Source organism: Nesoenas mayeri, assembly GCF_963082525.1.
Source record: "Nesoenas mayeri genome assembly, chromosome: 1".
NCBI lineage: Eukaryota > Metazoa > Chordata > Aves > Columbiformes > Columbidae > Nesoenas > Nesoenas mayeri.
In genome coordinates this window covers 198,426,986-198,447,002 of record NC_137541.1, presented here as the reverse complement: position 1 = coordinate 198,447,002, position 20,017 = coordinate 198,426,986, and the positions used below count along the sequence as shown (strand labels likewise).

General features: G+C 42.1%; 1 protein-coding gene across 1 annotated transcript; it reads right to left on the bottom strand.

The window, feature by feature from the left end:
• Window positions 1–426: 426 nt before the first annotated feature.
• LOC308037075 (matrilysin-like) lies at window positions 427–17,780 on the bottom strand (the record flags this gene model as incomplete). The annotated part of the gene is made up of 6 exons (XM_080338571.1): window positions 427–611; window positions 3,516–3,677; window positions 4,205–4,330; window positions 5,953–6,101; window positions 6,208–6,431; window positions 17,574–17,780. The coding sequence occupies 6 exons, from the start codon at window positions 17,778–17,780 to the stop codon at window positions 427–429; spliced, it is 1,053 nt and encodes a 350-aa protein (XP_080194697.1).
• Between the last annotated feature and the right edge of the window lie 2,237 nt (window positions 17,781–20,017).

The following is a 20,017-nucleotide window of genomic DNA, read 5'->3' as shown; positions in this document are numbered from 1 at the left end:
TGCTCCAGGTTGACTCAAGGTGGTTGAGCATCCACATAGGCCGTGGAGCTCAGTAATCCCATTCTTTGTAGTCTTCAATGCAGTCTGGGATCTGACCCTTTATTCTGGGACTTCCTGTTTTTCTTGTACCTCAAGACACCTGTGCCATCAGAGCAATATCCACTTGGCACTAGCTGCTTCATCTTTGAGCCTTATGTGGAAGAAATGGCTAGTAACTGATGGGAATGTTTCAAACTTCTGTCTTAACAGAGGTGAGAAACCTTTCTGAGGGGGAAGCACTGGAAGGAACCATGCTTCATATCCTATCCCTATCCTTGGCACTCTGGGTGTCTCACTCAGGGACTTATTTCAGCCATCCAACCATCTGGTTGCTGCTTTTTGCAGCAGATATTAAGGTAGATGGACTGGACTAACAGGAATTCTTTTTTATGGAATAAACTGCTGTCTGTCTGGGAGGTCAGAAGCTCTAATTCTCTCTCCTCCACTCTTCAGCTGGTTGCACCCTCTCTTTCTGGAGGAGGTAGCTGGAGGGTTGCTGTCCGCAATTCCAAGGCAGTCACAGAGCAATGGCAATCCCATGGATGACGAAGATCCCTTTTCTGCTGCAGTACCTTGAAGATAAAGTGTCAGCTAGGAAGGAAGTGACCAGAAGAGACCAGAAGGAAAGCATGAAAAGGTAGTCTCCCAACGTGACAGAGAAGGATTGACCTTCATTCCTTACAACTTGTTTCACATCCCTTCCAGCTCCAGGAAGACAGGAGCAGCAAACCCCAGAGGTCAGATGGTGCCCAGAAACTTGGCTAGAGATTAGGCCTGCCCTGGGAAGGGTATTAGTGTTTAGACGCTGTCCTAGGAAATGTGTCTATTTGGTGACTGAGAGAACAGGACACAATTTTTCTGAGTACAGGTAGATTAAAATCTCCTCTGTTCCTTCCCAGCCCTTGAATTGCAGAATATGCCACCAGTTCCTTTTGTCTCACATTAGCGATCACCAGATTTCCTTTTCTCAGATGTCCTGCACCAAACCTGGGACTGGGCAAAACTTTTTCCCAGTTGTCCGTAGACTCAGAGTCCTTGCATCACCGGGCATCAGTTCTGGAACTGGAAAAGGCTTTTGGGTAGAGACTGGGAAATGCTGTCAAGCTTTTGAGAGACTAGACCTTTGTGTACATTTGGCAAATGTGTTGAGGTAGAAGAAGCCTGCTCTTCTCATCAGGCAGCATAAAAACCTCCTAATGGAGAAATCACTGATCCCATAAGAGTTTTTCCTGTTAAATATGCAAAAGAGCTCCACTGTTTGTAAACCACTGCCTGTGTGCAAAATAAGCTGTGCTCATCACATCCTTCCCAGCCTCTCGAAGGTCTAAGCCCAGTGGAGGCTTTGAAATTTCTCAGGTGATGTTTTGCTCAGGGAGCCAGGAAGGCAAGGCCATTTTCTCCTGGAACCAAGCGACATGGATGTGTTTTCCTGTGTCAGCTCCTTGGTTATGGCAGGCAGACAGGCATCCCGCATCCCACACTGCAGCAGGGAGCAGCGCAGGCCCCCAGGACAACTGACCAGCTCCAGCAGCCCTGATGTCATCCTAGCTTTTCTGGGATTATGCCTGTCTGTGGTTGTTTTCTAGGAATGTGGGATAAGTCTTCCAAAGGAGGAATCCAAGTCCACTACTTAAGCCTGTCTCTCTGGCAAGCCAGGGAGGACACAAAGTTGAAAAGCTGTTCCCTTTGGGAAAACATCCCAGCCCATGCTGAAGGAAGAACTGTCAGACTTTCTCCTCCACGTGTGAGCCGTGTGGGGAGCAGACTGATTCTGAGGAGACGGCAGTAAGTACTGTGAAGGGCCAGGACATTCACAGGAACTGATAATGAGACAGGAACAGAGTTTGTATCTCCAGTGGGAAATGCACATAGGCTCTTTAGGTACATATGCCTCTATTTGGAAAAATGTTTGTTTCTCTGTCTATCACACATGTAGGGGTTATTTAATCCCCCAGTGAAATACTAGAAGAAAAAAGCACATTAGAAAAGTTTGGTGATTTTTTTTTTTTTTTAATTGTTAAGTGAAATTGTATAAAGTGCAAATAAATCAATATAAAATTTCAGGGAGAGAAAGTGCAGTCCAGGAGTTTACCACTATAGTTAGACAGAGGATTAAAATTGTTTTGGAACACCAAAACAAACAGATGTGAATTCTTTGGTCTTTCTCAAGGACTTCCTTCAAGAGTTTGATGGCTTTTTCCCTGTGGGAAAGAAACACAAAACATAAGGGTCTGTACTGGAAATGAACAATGCAGATAGCTGTGTTTTATTCCTAGTGTTCCTCTAGCATGCCTAAAGAAAAGAAAACCTGGCAAAGTTTGCTCCGTGTGGTCAGTTCTGGTTATGCTCCACTCCTCCTGCTGAGTAGTTTCTGTTTTCACTGACCTGTCCCATTGACTGGGTCAGTGGCAGAGTATCTCTCATGTCCCTGCCGGTAGCCCCACTTGCTGAAACAGCTTAACTGCAGAGCAAGGTCCATGATTTGGCCCTATGTAGGTGTGCAGGAAGACCATGTGCCAGAGCACTGCACTGCTGCTCTGTCACCTCTTGGTTGCAATGGGGGCACACTACAGAAGGAACATAGTGGACAAACTATACAGGAATGTATTTTTCCCAAGTTTGTATCCCTTCTTTCTTTTCAGTAATATAGAATCATAGAATAGAATCGTAGAATAATTTTGATTTGAAGAGACCCTCAGGATCATCGAGTCCAACCATAATCTGACTTTAGCACTAAACCATGTCCCTAAGAACCTCATCTAACGCCTTTTAAAGACCTCCAGGGATGGTGACTCCACCACTTCCCTGGGCAGCCTGTTGCAATGCCTGACAATCCTTTTTGTGAAGAAATTTTTCCTAATATCCAACCTAAACCTCCCCTGGCACAACTTGAGACCATTTCCTCTTGTCCTATCACTTGCTACTTGGGAGAAGAGACCAACACCCTCCATGCTACACCCTCCTTTCAGGCAGTTGCAGACAGTGATAAGGTCTCCCCTCAGCCTCCTTTTCTCCAGGCTGAACAGCCCCAGCTCCCTCAGCTGCTCCTCATCAGACTTGTGCTCCAGACCCCTCACCAGCTTCATCACCCTGCTCTGCACTCTCTCCAGCACCTCAATGTCCTTCTTATGATGAGAGGCCCAAAACTGAACACAGGATTCAAGGTGGGGCCTCATTGGCACTGAGTACAGTGTGAATAATCACTGCTCTGGTCCTGCTGGCAACACTATTCCTGATACAAGCCAGGATGCTGTTGGCCTTTTTGGCCACCTGGGCACACTACTGGCTCATGTTCAGCTGCTGTCAATCAACACCCCCAGGTCCTTTTCTGCCAGGCACTTTCCAGCCACTCTTCCCTGAGCCTGTAGCGCTGCCTGGGGTTGTTGTGACCCAAGGGCCCTTGCAATCAGGGAGCGTAGTGAAACCTATACCCCAGTAGGTTTTATCTTGAAAATCAAATCTCATAATGAATTTACCGTATAACTTCTGAATTCCTCGTTTATCATCCTCTGAAAGTTTGAAGGTTGCTGGGTTCACATATGAATAGATAGGGTACATCAGAGCTCCACGGACGTTTGAATGATCAAGTCCCAAGGAATGGCCAAATTCATGAGCAGCAACAAGGAACAAATTAACTTCTGCAGAACAGAAGTATTGAAATTTATGTTAAAGATATAGCATTCATTTTTAGCATGCAAAGAATCAAAGTATCAGGAGAATTTATATCTTTCATTCCCGTGGAATAAACCTCAGAGTTTTGATTGGTTATTACTGAACTTTCTTATGTAACTATAATGTTTTAATAAAAACATTATTGATCCCTTGCATATGCATCTGGAGGTCCTGAGTCTTTCCAACTTTGCCTTTAGTCAACTTTTTTCCTACAAGCAAGTCATTTTAACTTTTCACAATTTATGTAGAAAACTGAAGGTCATAATCCTTGTTTAGCTTCTGAAAAGTGATTTAAAATATGGATAGAAAAAGCATTATGTAGCTGCTAATGATAATGAAGCACAACTACTTAGAAAGGTAGTTGAAAATAACAGAAATGTTGCTACTGAAATGGTACTGAAGCATGAAAAGTTATGGAAAGCATTTCCTATGGCTGTGATCTTCTAATGTACAATATTTGCTTTTCCCCTTCGTACACACATGTGGGTTTTACCTCGATTGGTCTCTGACCATATTTCATCATCATCAAAATGGGTATCTCCACCAAGCCCTTCTCCAGGTGCAAACGCATGAGCTAGTGTGTTACCTCTTCCATCAAAAGGATGTCCATCACCATGTGCTGTATTTGGAAAGAAATAAATGTCATCAGATGGCATTAGTTTAATGTTTAAATTCAGCAAATTGAAGCATTTTGCTTGTTTGTGTTAGCTTTGTTCATTAGCAGAAAAACCCACTTGTGATAGCAGCAAGGCTGTAAAAACAAGGAGCAAGGTTTATGAAGCACTTTCCAAATTAATGACCTAAGTTCAAAACTTCTATTTGATAATTCAGGCTGCTGCATGGTTCAGAAAGAGCTTAACATTTTTTCTGGGCCTTTGTCAGAAATGTGTTTCTGAGGAAGTAATCAGGGATTATTTCAGAATCATTAGTGCTTGACAACATTATAAGCACCTGAATGTTTTCAGTGTTGGAAAGTGCTGGGCAATATTAGTCATAGACAGTTTCATTTGTACTGATTTTGGTGAAAGACAGTGATTTGGGATGGATAATGATGTTCCTGAAGAGCTGAGTTCATTTGTCCCCAGCCTTGGGGTACAGTCTATTACCTACTTCTGTCACAGTGCACCTGGAATGTTAATGTTTCTTAACTCAAGTGCAAGAGCTGTAGGATGGTGTATTTGTACCACCTCTGAAAATTTCTCCCTACCCCTTAGTGAGCCTCTGACTTAATAGAGGAGTATTTGGGGACTCAGAGGCCATTCTGTGTCCTTTCCTTCAAACCATGTGGAAGGACCTTGGGGCAGGACTAACGCAGGCAGAAGAGATCTAGTGCTGGTGCAAGATGGAGGATTAAAATCCATTCCAGCTTGCAGAATCCTTACTTTGACCTGCACATTAGTCGATTCTTCATGGCAACATAATATGCTTCCCACCAGTGAAGCATGAGCTTGGAACATTTTGATTTTCATATGCAGTCATCTACTTGTAAGCCAGGTGTCTGATCTTCACTTAGAGTCAGTGGAGATCTAGCAAATATTGTAAATGGATCGAGAGAACAAGTCAGCTAACTTTGAAGCAGGCATTTAGTTTGGCCAAGTTGAGTGAGTTTAGATTCCAGGCACAAGGAAAAGCTATGTCTACTTTTATGTTATTACTCTGGATCACAAGAGAGCTTCTAAAATGACTCTACTGGTCGTCTGCATTTACCATGCTGTGGTTTCAACTTTGATGCAATCTTGGAGTGCACTAGTGGGCCACCTTCTAGAAGAAAATCAACCAGAAGATGTTTTCTGTGGCCAAACCTAATGCATCCCAGCTGCCAAAGACTGTTCAGTCCAGGGAACCAGACTAGACCTAGACCAAAGTAAACCTGCCTGAACCTGCCTGAATCTGTGGATCTTCAGAACCAGCTGTTTTGCTCTACAGATGTGTTCCTATTAGTTTGTACTGTTTGTCAAGGCAGACGGAGCCCTGAACATCTAAATTTAGGTGTCTCATTCTGGAACTAAATTCTCCCTCCATTTCAGAGGGAGAACTCTGAAAGGATTTTCTTACAGTTTCACAGGAGTAAAACCGGATCATAATATATAAATTCGGTGTAATGATAAAGAGAAGATGAAATTTATGCAGACTTCAGAATAATTCCAAATTCTGTGTTCTTTCTTAAACTGATGGCTATAAAAATGTGTGCTTTAAGTCAAATATGGAAAATTGCATTTTAAAAATGGCAGGTATTCTCACCATAACGTGCAAATCCAATCACAATGTCTGCGTGTCCATAGAATACTTTTTTGAACTGCAGTGGAGTCACATCACTCCAGACCATAAAAGCCCTTCTAATTGCATTATCCACTTTCTTTTGGGATAGATCAGGTGTATAATTGACAATCCTGACAGCAAAAGGAAACAGATTATTGTCATTTGGGTTGTGAAGGAAACCCACAAAGTTAAATACAAAGCAACCCCTTTCCCCATAAAAGTTTAAACATCACTTACTTGTAAGTCAAGAGTGTCTTTTTCCATCTTGGACTTCCAGAAAATGTTGCATATTCTGCTATATCGGGCATTCCACATCTGGGCCGTTTTATTGTTGCTTCTGTTTCTGCATCTAATTTTCCAGTTACAGTCAGGTGGAAAAACCTCTGCATTTCTTTAATCCTCTCTTCTAAGCTGAGATGTTTTGTTTTTGTAAAAAGAGGAAAGAATTTGTCAAGGTATGCCTGGAAGAAGAAAAGGAAAATAAAAATTAATATGTATATCTGCGATGTTTAGTCATTGCATTTTTCATTTGATTGAATTGTTTCGTCATCCTGCAGTCATGGCTAGCTTTAGATGTATTTTTTCTTCCCATTTCAGTTTACCGAATGCTATTCTCTCTGTAGTATAGATTAGCATATATATAAAAAAGAATTGCAATAGCAATGAAGCACTGTAAGCAAGCAATCCTTTTAAGTAAGCACAATTTAATGAGCCTTCAAATCCACAGCCTTCCAACGTGGTATACATAATGTTTTTTGATGTTTTAAAAATGACATGCTCTCCTTTATTTACCACTTGTAACTTTGTCTCTTTTGTAAGAGAGTGTCTAAGCTAATCAGCAAGTTTAAATTGTTTTATGCCCCCTCTGCAAAAACTGTTATGCTAATGTAAGATAAGAAGATAATATAAACAGATGATAGAAAAGGAATGTGGCAGCCAAATAAAAAATCAGGTTATTCATAATGCAGTTATGTTGTCCCCCTGGTAACATACCTTTACATTCTCAAAGCCTCTGCTGCTCGGTGTTTCTGACTTACGTGGTGTTGGAAATGCAAGGCTCTCAGGTAGGAGGATGGCAGCACAAAGTAGGAGGTATTGCATAGTGCCCAGCTTGCCAAGGAGCTTTACTACAGCAGAAAGTGTTTGACCTTCTGTCTCCCAAGATCACAGCTTAGATGCTTTTATAGATCCTGATAGCTCCAGGCGGCAGTTACGTACGTGACTCACTTTTTGGTGGTGTTAATGTAATGTCATCATGATTCTAAGAAGTAAATGAAAGCACATTAAACAAATCTTTCCTTTGACTTCCCTGTTGATGTCATGTCACAGCTAGCAACCAGCTTTGGCTCTCTTTTTTTTTCATATTATTCCAGTAGAGAAACCACAGGGTCATAGGGAAGTTCACTTTCTGTAATTTCATCAGTACAGTTACTGTATAATCACTTCTTAGTGCAGTTCCCCCAGTTTCCTTATACACAAAGACATTTTGCAACAGCCTTTTGGTCAGCCAGCCTGCCTGTATTAGTTGACGTGGAGGCAGAGATGAGATGGATGGGAGCTCTGTCTCACTGAATCTACTGGCATTTCCCAGGGAGCATGCACAACACTGTCTAGGTAATATTTCTAATTCAAATTATCTTGTGAGGTACCCTATGCTGCAAGAAATCCAGTTCAGTGAAGTTAGAGAGGTTTCTGCTGTTTTTACAGAGATCAGAAGAGAGCTCTTTCAATGTGCTCTCCACAAATAGGAGGCTGTACCTTCCCTCCCAAATGAGATGGCCTTTCAGGAGAGTCTCTGTACATTGGAGAACCAGATATAAAATATAATTTACAAGAATAGGTGGAAGCCTTCCAGAAAAAGGAGAGGAGCTTACCCTAACAAATGTGGAGGTATCTTCTACCTCTGGCTGTACCAGTGCAATGCAGTGGAGTCCTTGAAGCACTGGCAGAGAAAACCAGAGTTGAGCAGGGCAGCCACAGCCTCCCTTGTCCACTGAGACCAACATTGGTTTCAGGTCACTCCACCAAATTCCACTGGAAGTTGAGGACTGGAAACACCAGTCCACAGGCTGGCTTGTGGTTTTTTTCAGCTTTTGCAGTTTTGTGACTATATTGCTTCTAATCCAAAAGGAAAGGCACATAATAGGAAATGACCACTACTGTTTCTCACAGTAGGACAGCTGGTATGGGTACAGATAAGTATGTATTGAAGAATTTGTGGGTTACTGGCTGAAGTCCAGTGTACTCCTGACTGATGTGAGGAGAAAGACTTTCATTTCAGAAAAAGACAATGTATACCAAAACACTGCTGAATTATTCAGAAGAGGACTACATTACACAATGATGCCTGAAACGGTTGCTAAAGGAATGAGGCTTCCACCTAATACTGAACACAGCCCATGTGATAATTTCTGTACATTTTGGTAGGCTTACAGGAAATCTACCCATTTACAAAGCTGTTTTATTATTAGGAGCAGGTTCATCTTTTTCTTCCTCAAGAACTGACTTAATGTCTGACTGTGTCAGTCAAGTAGGATCTGGAGCAGGGTCTGGGTAGCAGGAGATTAGGATGTGTTTGAACCACTTTGAACTCCATGACTCTAGCATGTGGTACTGATTATTTCCTCATGCACACAAGAGGAATGTGAAAGCCTCCAGAGCCCCATTCCAGTTGACAAACTATTGAGCAACTCACATGTATGACCAGGCTATGGGCAAAACTGAAAAGGAGAATTTAAACACGAGAGCTTGCTGAGAAAGAGCAGGCGTCCTTTTCCAAAAAAGACAGAGGGTTTTGAGAAATGTTGGGCTTGAATTTAAGTAGAAAACTGTCAGTGAAAAGACTTTTCATTTCTTTGGGCTCAAAATTATCAGAAGTCAATCTAATGCTAGTAAGATCCATAGCAAAAAGAAACGGATGCTGATTTTTAGATTTAGCTACATGAATTTTGAAAACTTCATCTTTTGATCTGGAGTGACAAAACTGTTGTGAGTCAGAATAAATAATTTCTTGATAGTCATATCATTTACATTCAGCAGAGAACCTGTGCTAAAATATGGCCTGTGTAGAGAATGTTCAAAGAGGTCAGAAGAAAGTGCTCCATGGTGTAAAAATCTGTTAAGAAGACTCACAATGCTGACACTGACATTTATTGAGGTAAGTAACCCTGTTATGAACAAGGATGCTTCATGAAACTGTCCTATATGGAACTCATTGATGGGCATCCGCACTTTTGTGGTCTAGAGGAAAATACATGTATAGAAACTAAAACCTGAGCCTCTTTTGAACATGAGTGGGATGAAAGAGTGAAGTAGAACTGAATGATTCAATGGTGAAAGATCACAGTTTTGTGGTCATTTGACTTAGACAGAAGGCTCAGCTGGATTCTGCTCAACCTGAATGCAGCCAACAGTGAAGCTGCTCAAATGGCTTTGTGAATGTACTGGGTCTAGCTGGGATGGACTTAACTTTCTTCATAGCAACCCCTATGGTGCTGTGTTTGGATTTGTGGCTGAACCAGTGCTGATAACACACCAGTGTTTTGGGTATCGATGAACAGTGTTTGCACAGCATCAAGGCTTTCTCTGTTTCACGCTCTGCCTCCACTGTGCATGGAAGCAGATGGGTGGACAGGAGGCTGGGAGGAGACACAGCTGGGACAGGTGACCCAAATTCTCTAAAGGAATATTCCATATGATATAATGTCATGCCTGGCAATAAAACTGGGCTAGCAGCAGAAGAAGGTGGAGTGAGGGTTTTCTTCCAAGGTAGTCATTGCCTGGAGACTGGCTGGATATCAATCTGCTTGCAGGAGGTGGTGAGCCTTTGCATCACTTCCCTCCCGCCTTCCTCCTTTCACTCATCAAACTGTCTGTATCTCAGTCCATGAGTCTGTTTTGCGCTTCCTAGTCTCTCAACCCATCCCACTGTGGATGGAGACTGAGCAAGCAGCTATGTGGATGATTAGCTGCTGGATGTGATCTACTCACGACAGTAAATATCAAGCAGAAAGAACAGCCAAAAATTCCTGTGAAATGTTTTGTTTGGGTCGCTTGTGAATTATGCAATATTGTATTTAAAGTCCTACAAAACCGGATTCTTATGGGCATGGAGGTCCTGCCAGGGCCCTGTGGTGCTGCATCCGCCCATCCCTGGAGAGATGCAGTGTAGTCCAGTCCCCCCTGTTCAGCTGGATCGTGGCTCATTGAGATATTTCCAAGCAGGATCTACCTCAGGTCCTACACCTTATTAGAGGAAAAGCCCGAGGAAGGAATTAGATATTCAGGTTCAGCACAAACAACGTGACAAGAACTAACACCTCTAAGTTACTAATAATTAAGCAATTAAACTTAACATATCTCAACTTGTGGATCTACCATCTTCTTATGGTATCTAAAGTTGCTTTGCATTTAATGACTTTATATTTGCAACAGTTTAATTGGGACATCATGGGGGAAAAGTATGTAAATATAGAGATAAGTTTTTACAATAATAATATTGAGCAATAAGCCACAAGGGAAATGGCATTCCTGTAAATGTTACCTACCTGTGTTAGTTCTGATATCATCTATTTTTTAATTTGTTTGCTCCTTTGGTCAATGATCAGGAGTCTCCTTCCACTAACAGACACATATGGATCTGTCAACTTTTTCCATATAATAATTTGCTTTATTCAGTTTAAGTTGAAGTCATAAGATATAACCTTCAGGTGCATGCAGTCTTTCCTCCCTCCAGAAGCTCCTGTACAGGAGCTGGGGAAGAGCACAGGAGGTCAGTCGGCTGCATGTCAGTGCAGTGAGGATCCAAACCTTGCTGGGCAGGAGCATCACCTCCTACAGTCACTTTTCCGTTGTGAATTCCCTTTTTGCAGCTGGCTGTCCCCATCATTTCTAAGTCTGACTCAGCGCTGTCTTTAAAGGACTGAGTCAAGATGCAATCTAAAGCCCTGTGTACATCTTATCTTGACAAAACTGTATCCCTTTGTATAGGAAACCTTTAAATTAGTTCTTGGACTAAGGCAACCTCAGACTGCCTGTAATCCTGCAGCAAAGCTCTGTGATAAGCAGCAGAGTCCCATTTAAACCAGACTGGTCATGTCATGGTGCTGCCAGGGCAGGCAGGGTACACAGGTAGCATGGGGAGGCACGCTGCGCTTGACCTGTCCACACTAAATGTAGCCCAAACTAAGGAGCAGTCAATGTCTGAAGGTTTTCCTGACTCATCCTGAGGATCTGCACATGTCTGTACATGCTGGAGCAGCACAGTGAGTTTGGACTTCGGTGGTGATGGAGGGAGGGTTTGAAAGGCAGGGCAGACACAGCAGGGCTTTGCCTGGTACCTTTACCCATGCTGAGCCTCATGGGCTTGTATAGGTCTTTGGAAAAAGTGCTGGGAATATAAATAACTTTCACCAAACTTTTGCATTTAGTCTGATTTGCAAAATCCCATTTCTATAAAAAAAGTAAATGGCCCTGAAACACCAGAGAGCTGGTAGACATTGTAAACTGAGGTGCAGTAAAGCAATTCCAGAGGAATTAAAAACTTACCACCAGGGTTTTATGCTCTAGTATAAAAGGTGTGAAGTTAAATTTGAATGCAGTCAATATAAGACCAGTGCAGAAGCTTGATTTACCTCATGTGTATTAGAGAGAGCTGAGATACAGCTAGGAAGACTGCAAAAAACTGAAATTAGTAATATGTGAAAACATAGGTAAATTGTTTTTTACACCATTGTTTCCCTACAAGTTGTCAGGTATGGTCATGTTCTTGTCTCTATTCAAATTATTCCTGATTCACAGCACTGATTCACAGCTGGAAGCTGATAGCCTGCTGGTCAGACAGGTCCTCTGGGTGTGGGATGGGTCATTTTCTACTCCTCTGTCTGATTTCCAGTAACTGAGTAGAAAGACAATTACATCACCTTGTTGGTAAACTTGGTTATACCACTGAGATGTTATTTCACCAAACGTTTCCCTCCTAGAGCAGAGTTGCAGCCTGTTTCACACGAAACAAGTTATGCTGAGTTTTCCAACATGGTGGGTTTTAACTTGGGCACCATTAAAAGCAGCACAACCATTAAAAAGCTGCACAACCACAAAAAGACCACTTGCATTCGGGTGGCAGGGAGTGAGTCACAGAGAACCCTCACTGACTTTAGAACATTCATTCACGCAGCTGCTCACCAACCTGAGGGATTGCTTAACCAAACCTAATGTAACTGTTTTTCACTCAGTTTCTCTGAAACCGAAGGATAGCGCTGGGCTTTGTTGCATGTAACTAGGTTCCTCAAGTCACCTGGGTTAGTTGTGGCTTGTAACTGCCTATTGATCGCTCGCTGCCATGGGGAGCACTTAGCTGAGCAGTTCAGATGTTGGTGTTTATGTGACAGACACCTGAAGTGTGCTATTTCCCACCCCACAGACCATCACCCTTAGTTATAAAGAAACATTGTTGCCGCATGTTTTAGTAGTACTCTTGACTCCCATCTGCGATGCATTTATGTCAGATTTTTCCACAAAACTGCAAAAAGAAATGCAATCGGATATAGCCACAAGGCCTCTTAACTGTTCCCTTTACTCTGTTATGATAAATATATAATTTAAAGATAGTAAATTTGCCATTAAAAATGTTTGTGTCATGAAAACAATATAGAAATTCTTCCTTGAAGAGATTCATAGAGCATGGGAACATCCTCTTACCTTTTTTTTATTTTTATTTTTCATTTTTTTAATGATCTAATATTTTACTTCTCCCTCCTGTCTGGTTTTTTACATTTAAATTTGGCTTTTTTTTTTTTTTTCTCAGAAGGTCTCTTCTCTAAATTACATCCATTTAACCAAAGCATTATTCAAACTAAGTCCTGTCTTTGTTCCTCTCTCCTTCTTCTCATTCTCCTTTGTTCCAAGAAATTAATTTTCTTTTATTCTTACCCTCCTGAGGAGGCCACAGGCCACAACCAGGAAGCATGCAAGACATCTAAACCAGGAGGGAGGCAGATGTTAGTATATTGGGTTTATGTGGCAAGGTTTTGGTACTGGGGGTACTGCAAAGGTGGCCTCTGTGAAAAGACACCAGGAGCTTCCCCCATGTCAGATGCAGCTGGTTCCAGCGGACTCCAATAGACCTGCCACTGCCCAAAGCTGAGCCCATCAGCAATGCTGGTGGTGCATATTTAGGAAAAGGTAAAGAACACTGCACAGCATCTGGGAGAGAGGAGTGCGAAATTGTGAGAGAAACACCTCTGCAGACACCAGGGTCAGTGAAGGAGGGCAGGAGGTGCTCCAGGTGCCAGAGCAGAGATTCCCCTGCAGCCTGTGGTGCGGACCATGATGATGAAGGTCCCTGCAGCCCATGGACCATGGTGGAGCACATATCCACTCTGCAACCCATGGAGGACCCCACACTGAAGCAGGTGGACATGCCCTGAAGGAAGCTGTGTCCCGATGCAGAACCCATGCAGGAGTAGGCTCCTGGCAGGAGCTGCAGCGTGGGGAGAGGAGCCCACACTGGAGCAGGTTTTCTGGCAGGACTTGTGACCCTGCAGGGGACCCACACTGGAGCAGTCTTTTCCTGGAGGGCTGCACCCTGTGGAAAGGACCTATGCTGGAGCGGTTTGTGAAGAACTGCAGCCTGTGGGAAGGACCCACGTTGGAGAAGTTCATGAAGGACTCTATCCCATGAGAGGGACCCCATGCTGCAGCAAGAGAAGTGCACGAGGAGGAAGGAGCGGCAGAGATGAAGTGTTGTGAACTCAGTCCAGCCTCCATCCCCTCAGTGCCACTTGGGGGCTGGCAGGAAGGGAGTAGAGTTGGAAATGAAAGAGTGAAATTCAGCCTGAGAGGAAAAAGGAATAAGGAGAAGGTGGTTTTAGATTTGTTCTTATTTCTTACTATCCTACTCTGTTATTAACTGGCAATAAATTAAACTGATTTTCACCAAGTTAAGTCTAGTTTGCCTATAATGATCACGGGTAAGCAGTCTCTCTGTCCTTATCTTGACTTATGAGCTTTTACATCTTATTTTCTCCCCATGTCCTGGCGAGGAGGAGAAGTGAGGGAGTGGCTGGGTGGGCACCGGGCAGCCAGCCAAGATCAACCCACTACAGTTAGAGAGATTTCACATCAAAATTTTGTCACTGTGAGAAGTCTGCTTAGACTCTTTCCAAACACCAAAGTCTATGTATATATTAAGGAGTGAAGTGGATGTGGAGAGTGAAGGCCCATGTGGGAAAGGGCTCCTCCAGACAAATCCAGGTCTGTCCCAGATCACTGAGCATCTTTCCATGAGGTGCTGTGCTTTTTGACTATGTACTGCCTGAAAGGGACACAGTTTGCTCATGGCCAGCTGATCCCAGTGTGAACCCAAGTGCAATGAGTGCAGATAGTGGGGCAACTTGTTTTGGAAGCATGCACATGTTCTGGAGCGAAACACTGCCCGAGGCGCACCCAGTGTCCTGGCCCTTCAAAACCAGCTTGATGTCATTACGTTTTCTCCAGAGGCAATTGTCACTGCCAGGTGATTATTACTGATCACAGGTCAGGAACAATAGGCTTTTGTATATTTTAATCCTTTATGATCCGTTACACTAATGTGTAACGAAAGAAGGTTACACATTAAAGAAAGACTCTCCCCAATCCTGGCTCTGTGTCTCATTTTTACATAATGCATGTTTAAATTTTTATGGAAACTAAGGAGGGAACTAGCCTAGGGTGGTTTTTTTTGCTATAAATAAGCTGCCCTTTACAGATAGAATTGATTTGTTACAGTATCCTGTCTGAGCATGACCTGCCCCAGCCTGCTGTTACTCTGGCTTGCTCTGGAGGTAGCTGTTGTTTATTGCTCTGCAAAGGCAAGAAGGAGTTTGACTTCATTGCACTAGTAACAGATGAGCGACCACACCATGACAAAGAGAAAAAAAAAAAAGTAAGCCCAGCATATTTTACATTACTCCAATCCAGCTGTTTTTCTGTAGTTTACAATTAGTTTAATTTCATCACTTGTGTACAGCAACACCAGAGGTGTTGCACCGGGGATGTGCTCTCTGTGTAGGTCACAGCAGGACATTAGCCTGTATTGGCTGTTACAGCTGTTACACCGTGGATTACAGGAGCTTCCCAAATCCTGAGGAAAAAAGTAGTTATTTCAATAATGTGAATGTTCTTATCAAGCAAGGATGGCTTTTCCTGAGGTTAATACAGACAATAGTGCCACATATTAAAAGAGTAAACACATCATGCTTTCATTGACACCAGTATTTGTAGAATAAGCAGTCTTCATTCCTTGCCTTATTATCATGGCTTCTTGTAAAGAAATAAAAACTTCCTATTGCTCTACTTTCACTCAGGCTGTGAGCAGGAGGCAGCGTCTGGGAAATTCTGCCCTGGTTTGCCATACCCGTCCCCAGGTTTCAAAAAACCCAGCCCATACCTGGCCAATCAAAAACTTCAGCAGGTCATGAAACAGCTCTATAGGTGTCCACCAAGCCAAATTTGTAGGTGTCGCATAAAAAGCAAAGTTTGCATGCTTGCACACTAAAAATGAGTATTTGGATGAATGTTTGATCAACTGTTTTTATGCTGATTGACAGCTTATAGCATCTTTTATACCTCTCTAGAATTTGACTCTGTTGCAGTAAGAATTTCCCATGATTCTTTTACTTCTACATATTATTTTTATCAATTTATGTGGCCTAATTTCTTTGCAGCTTTGTCTTAAACTGGAGGGAAACAGATGTCAGATCAGAAGACATGATTATTGACTTATTTTTTATAGAGTGCATACCTGCTAGCAGGCTGTTCACCCCATGTAGTATTTATAGTAGCATAACATTAACTTGCAAAGTAAGTATAAAGGAAGAACATAGAAAAATGTTCTATAATTAGGAACCCTATACATACAGGTAAGTGAAAGGGGTAAACTAATGCTATGAATGGAACAAAGTGTGACATGAGTATATTTCAGGATGGCAATGTACTTTTTCAGATGGTGAACAAGCAGTAAATGAATACACTAAGGAGCCAAGGGAATGTTACACGAATAGCGACACTTTCATGGTTGGAGATACATAGGAGCAGAAATTGTTGAGAGAAAATATTTGAATATACCTACACTTAATTTCATGGTTAATTGTGGAAAGAAAAACTTCCCTAATGGTGATGAATCTGCTTGAAACATGCCAGTTTCCACTTTAGGGATGCAATCTCATGCAACTTTACTGACTTAGCAATTTAATTGTGTGGAGGCCTCATGTGATGTTCTATCTCTTGCAGAGATTGGGAAGCTCTATGCCCACTTCCCCAGTGAAGTGAGAAGCCAACCCACTTGAATATGAGTGTATCTTTTTCGGCAATTTTCTAGCCAACATCATACGATGACACTACAGTGTATCTTCTTCATGGGGGAGGAGAGATTTGCTTACTTTATCTGTACCAGCCAAAGCCACATTGCTGCCACTAATGTCTTTTGAACAGTACCAAAGAAAATAAAATTCAGCTTTCATTTCACCATTACAGATAGGAGAAATTTCAGACCAAGGTTAGTAAATAGTGTCAGATGAATCTGTCAGACAGCTAAAACTGCTCTCAAATGCATGACTGAGATAGCTGGATATTCAGAAAAAGTCTCTGGATTCATAGAAACAGGATTTGAGAGACCTGCTTTCTCAAAACCACGTCTACTTTAGTTTCACAAGAAGCACAACTGCTGTCTTGTGGTAAGGTGGCACCTGGTGCATTTTGCTAGAATTCTTAGGTTTATGTTTTTAAATACAACATTCTGAATATTTATAACTATTTATTCTCAATTTATGCTTACATTGACAATAGAGCACAGTTATAGCGTCATTACTATGCTCTAGAGTGGATGAGGATGGGCAAATGATCCAGATCACTCAGCTGGGCTAGATCTGCTAAATCTGCAGACTGTGATGTACTGAGAGGTGATGTGGTGTGAAACTAGAACTTTAGTCAGCTACTTTACAGCTCCCAGCCTCTTCTCCCAGCATCTGGATTTCTTTTATGTAACATGGAAAAACCAAGTGAAGTTATATTAGCTTTTAATGATTAGAGAGTACAACCCTCTGAGACTGAAAAAAAAAAATCCTACATTAGCAGATAGCTGGTATGAAATCACTGTGACAGAAAATAAGAGATCCAAGGCATTACTGTTCTGACAGAAGTGGCATGCAAGAATTTTATAACAAGTAGAACAGAGAGTGCAGTAGAAAGCAGGAGAGAAAGCAAACATGAGATAAGAATATATACATGTATAACCCAAATTCTAGCTTTGCCTAAGATGCTATCACATCTGGCCCTTTTCTGTGACCCCTTTTTCCAAAAGAAAGACACACTGGTCTGTGGCACTTCTCCTGAGCCTCCCTTGAACAGGAGAACTAGCACAAAGCATAGAGAACTAAACAAACCTAATATTTTTTATTAGCTGGTACTGATACACCACCCTTTGGCATAAAGACCGCCCGTTCAGCTCAAGGTGGTATCAGATCTAGAGAGCACAATGGAATATGACAATTTGGATTAGGACTTCTGCTGACAAAAATGTCAAACTGCACTGGTCCCGGTACCAACCCCTGAGGAACGCCACTCACCTCTGGTCTCCACTTGGACATTGAGCTGTTGACCACAACTCTTTCAGTGCAACCATCCAGGCAATTCCTTTTTCTCTGAGTGGTCCATCCATGAAATCCACATTTCTCCAATTGGGAGATAAGGATGTCATGTGGGACATTGTCAAATGCTTTGTACAATTCCAGGTAGATGACATCAGTTGCTCTTTCGTTATCCACCAACCCCATAGCCCCTATTGTAGCAGGCCACCAAATTTGTCACTGGATAATAAAATGTGTAATAAATAAAATCCTCCTATGCAGGGATTACATTTTTCTGTAAAAGTCCAGCCCTGCTATGTGCCTTCGTTGCCGATGACCAGAGCACAGGCACAGTTCCCAGCTGAGGAGCAGTTCAGCATCTGGCCCAGGGGGTACGTGTGGCTCCATAGGAGGCTGGTGAAGAGATGTGGGATGACTGACCACCACCAGCTTGTGCCCACAATGTGCTGGGCTTGCAAACCTGCTGCTTCTCCAGACCTGAGCCTGGCCTTGAGGAGAACTCTCCAAAAGGCAACATTGCTACAGCTGATGGCTACTGCTGGTCTAGCTACTTCTGCAGATTCTGGTGGCTCAATGTGGGCTGTCTGCTCCTCCTGGGCTGTAAAAGACATGAACATCCCTCTCTAAAGATGTTCTGTGGTGTCTTGTGCTGACTTGAGCAAAGGAGACCCCTGAAAGTTTTCAAAGAAAATAAGCAGAGTTCATAATGGGTTTTGTTAAGGCTTATTAAGTCCGGCACCAGAAGGTATAATGTTTGGCTCAGCGCAACAAATAATCATTGTATTTAGGAGTAAGCAAAAGATACTAGTCACTGGTGCCCTGCGTGAAGGCATTTGCCTGAATAGACATTGTCTTCTATCAGCAAAAGCACATAGAAACCACTAATAGTTTAATTAGTGTTATGTTACGAGTTATGTTAAATTATTGTTATATTTAATTATGATTATGTTACGAGCTATTGTTAACAAGTCAATGTAGTACCATTCATTCCCTCTCGCAGTGCTTTGGCTTAGTTTGATGATGTGAATTTAAATGCTGCTCTTATCTAATGCTGATGTCCTGTTGTGAGAATTATGGAAAATGCTTAAAATGAACAAATGTGATACTAGACCTACCTATACTATCAAATTTTAAGACAATAAACCTAGCCAAGTTCCATCTGGCCACATTTTAAAAATTGGAATGATTTATATTAGTATCTCATTCATTTTATTAGAAGCAAACTTGAGTTCCCTAACTTCTATATGGAGTGGAGAACAGGGTTTTCATATGAGTATCCTGCACAGAATAATCCAAAGGAAGCTAGAAACTATGGAGGGCAGTAACTGGTTTGTAGAAGTTTTGCCTAGTAAGTTAATGTTTAGTAAGTCCTTATTTGGAATAAACACAAAGACATACGTCTTCCTAGTGGACTAGGAAAATGATTAATATTAAAAATAATGACTAACAGACACAAAAAATAATTAAATACTGTGAGTTAGGAAACTAAATCAACTATAGACTTTTTTAACAAAACATTTCATGTGAAGTACAGATATCACAGAAAGAAACAGTGAGGCCTTCTGGAATTTGCAAGTGCACATTAAAACAGACTGTGATGCACATTCAAGTTCGAAACATATTGTTTGACCTCCAAGACACAGCAAAACAGGGTACAGTTTAAAAGGAATCAAAATCATGTGCTGCGGTTGTGGCTGAATGTTGCACATTACCATGTAAGACAAGGAACTAGTTAATTGTTGGTCATAAGCTGAATGGGAGTGAAAAAAAATGTTTTGTTCTTTTGAAAAAGTAAACCAAATGAAATTATCATTCAGTTCCAACAGGTGCTGATACATCTCTGAAGGGAGTTTCACATCCAGTTTCATGCACCACGGTTCTGGGAAGGTGTGAACCAACTGAATGGAGCACAGAATTGAGCCACAGGATTTTTATTTAAAACATAAGTTCTGCAGAAGTTCAAGGCAATGTGGTTGCTGAGTCTGGAGAACAGGGGGTGGAAGAAAGATGTGATACCACCCCGCAGCTGCATGGGTCATAGTGGCAAAGGGGAAGGAAGTGTCTGCTGTGAACAGATTTAGCTTTGCAGGTAGGAAAAACGCTCCAACACCAGGGTAGTTGAAGCTACAGAACATTGTTTGGTGAGGCTTCAGAATCTGCATTGCAGTAAACTTCTAAGAACAGGAGATTAAAAAGTCATCACTCATTTATCTACCACCCTCCTCGGAGAACTGGAGCTGCATTTCTAAGTGTCGTGTGGTGTTTAGGAAGACAGGAGCAGAATTCCAGTATCTGAGTTTTAGACCTGTGGTACAAAAGCAAGTGAAGGACTTTTCTGGTACTGTCTTGTTTGACCCAATACACATTATATGCATCTTTTTCCTGCAGCGCAGCAGGTGCTAGTATACCAAAAATCCTAGATA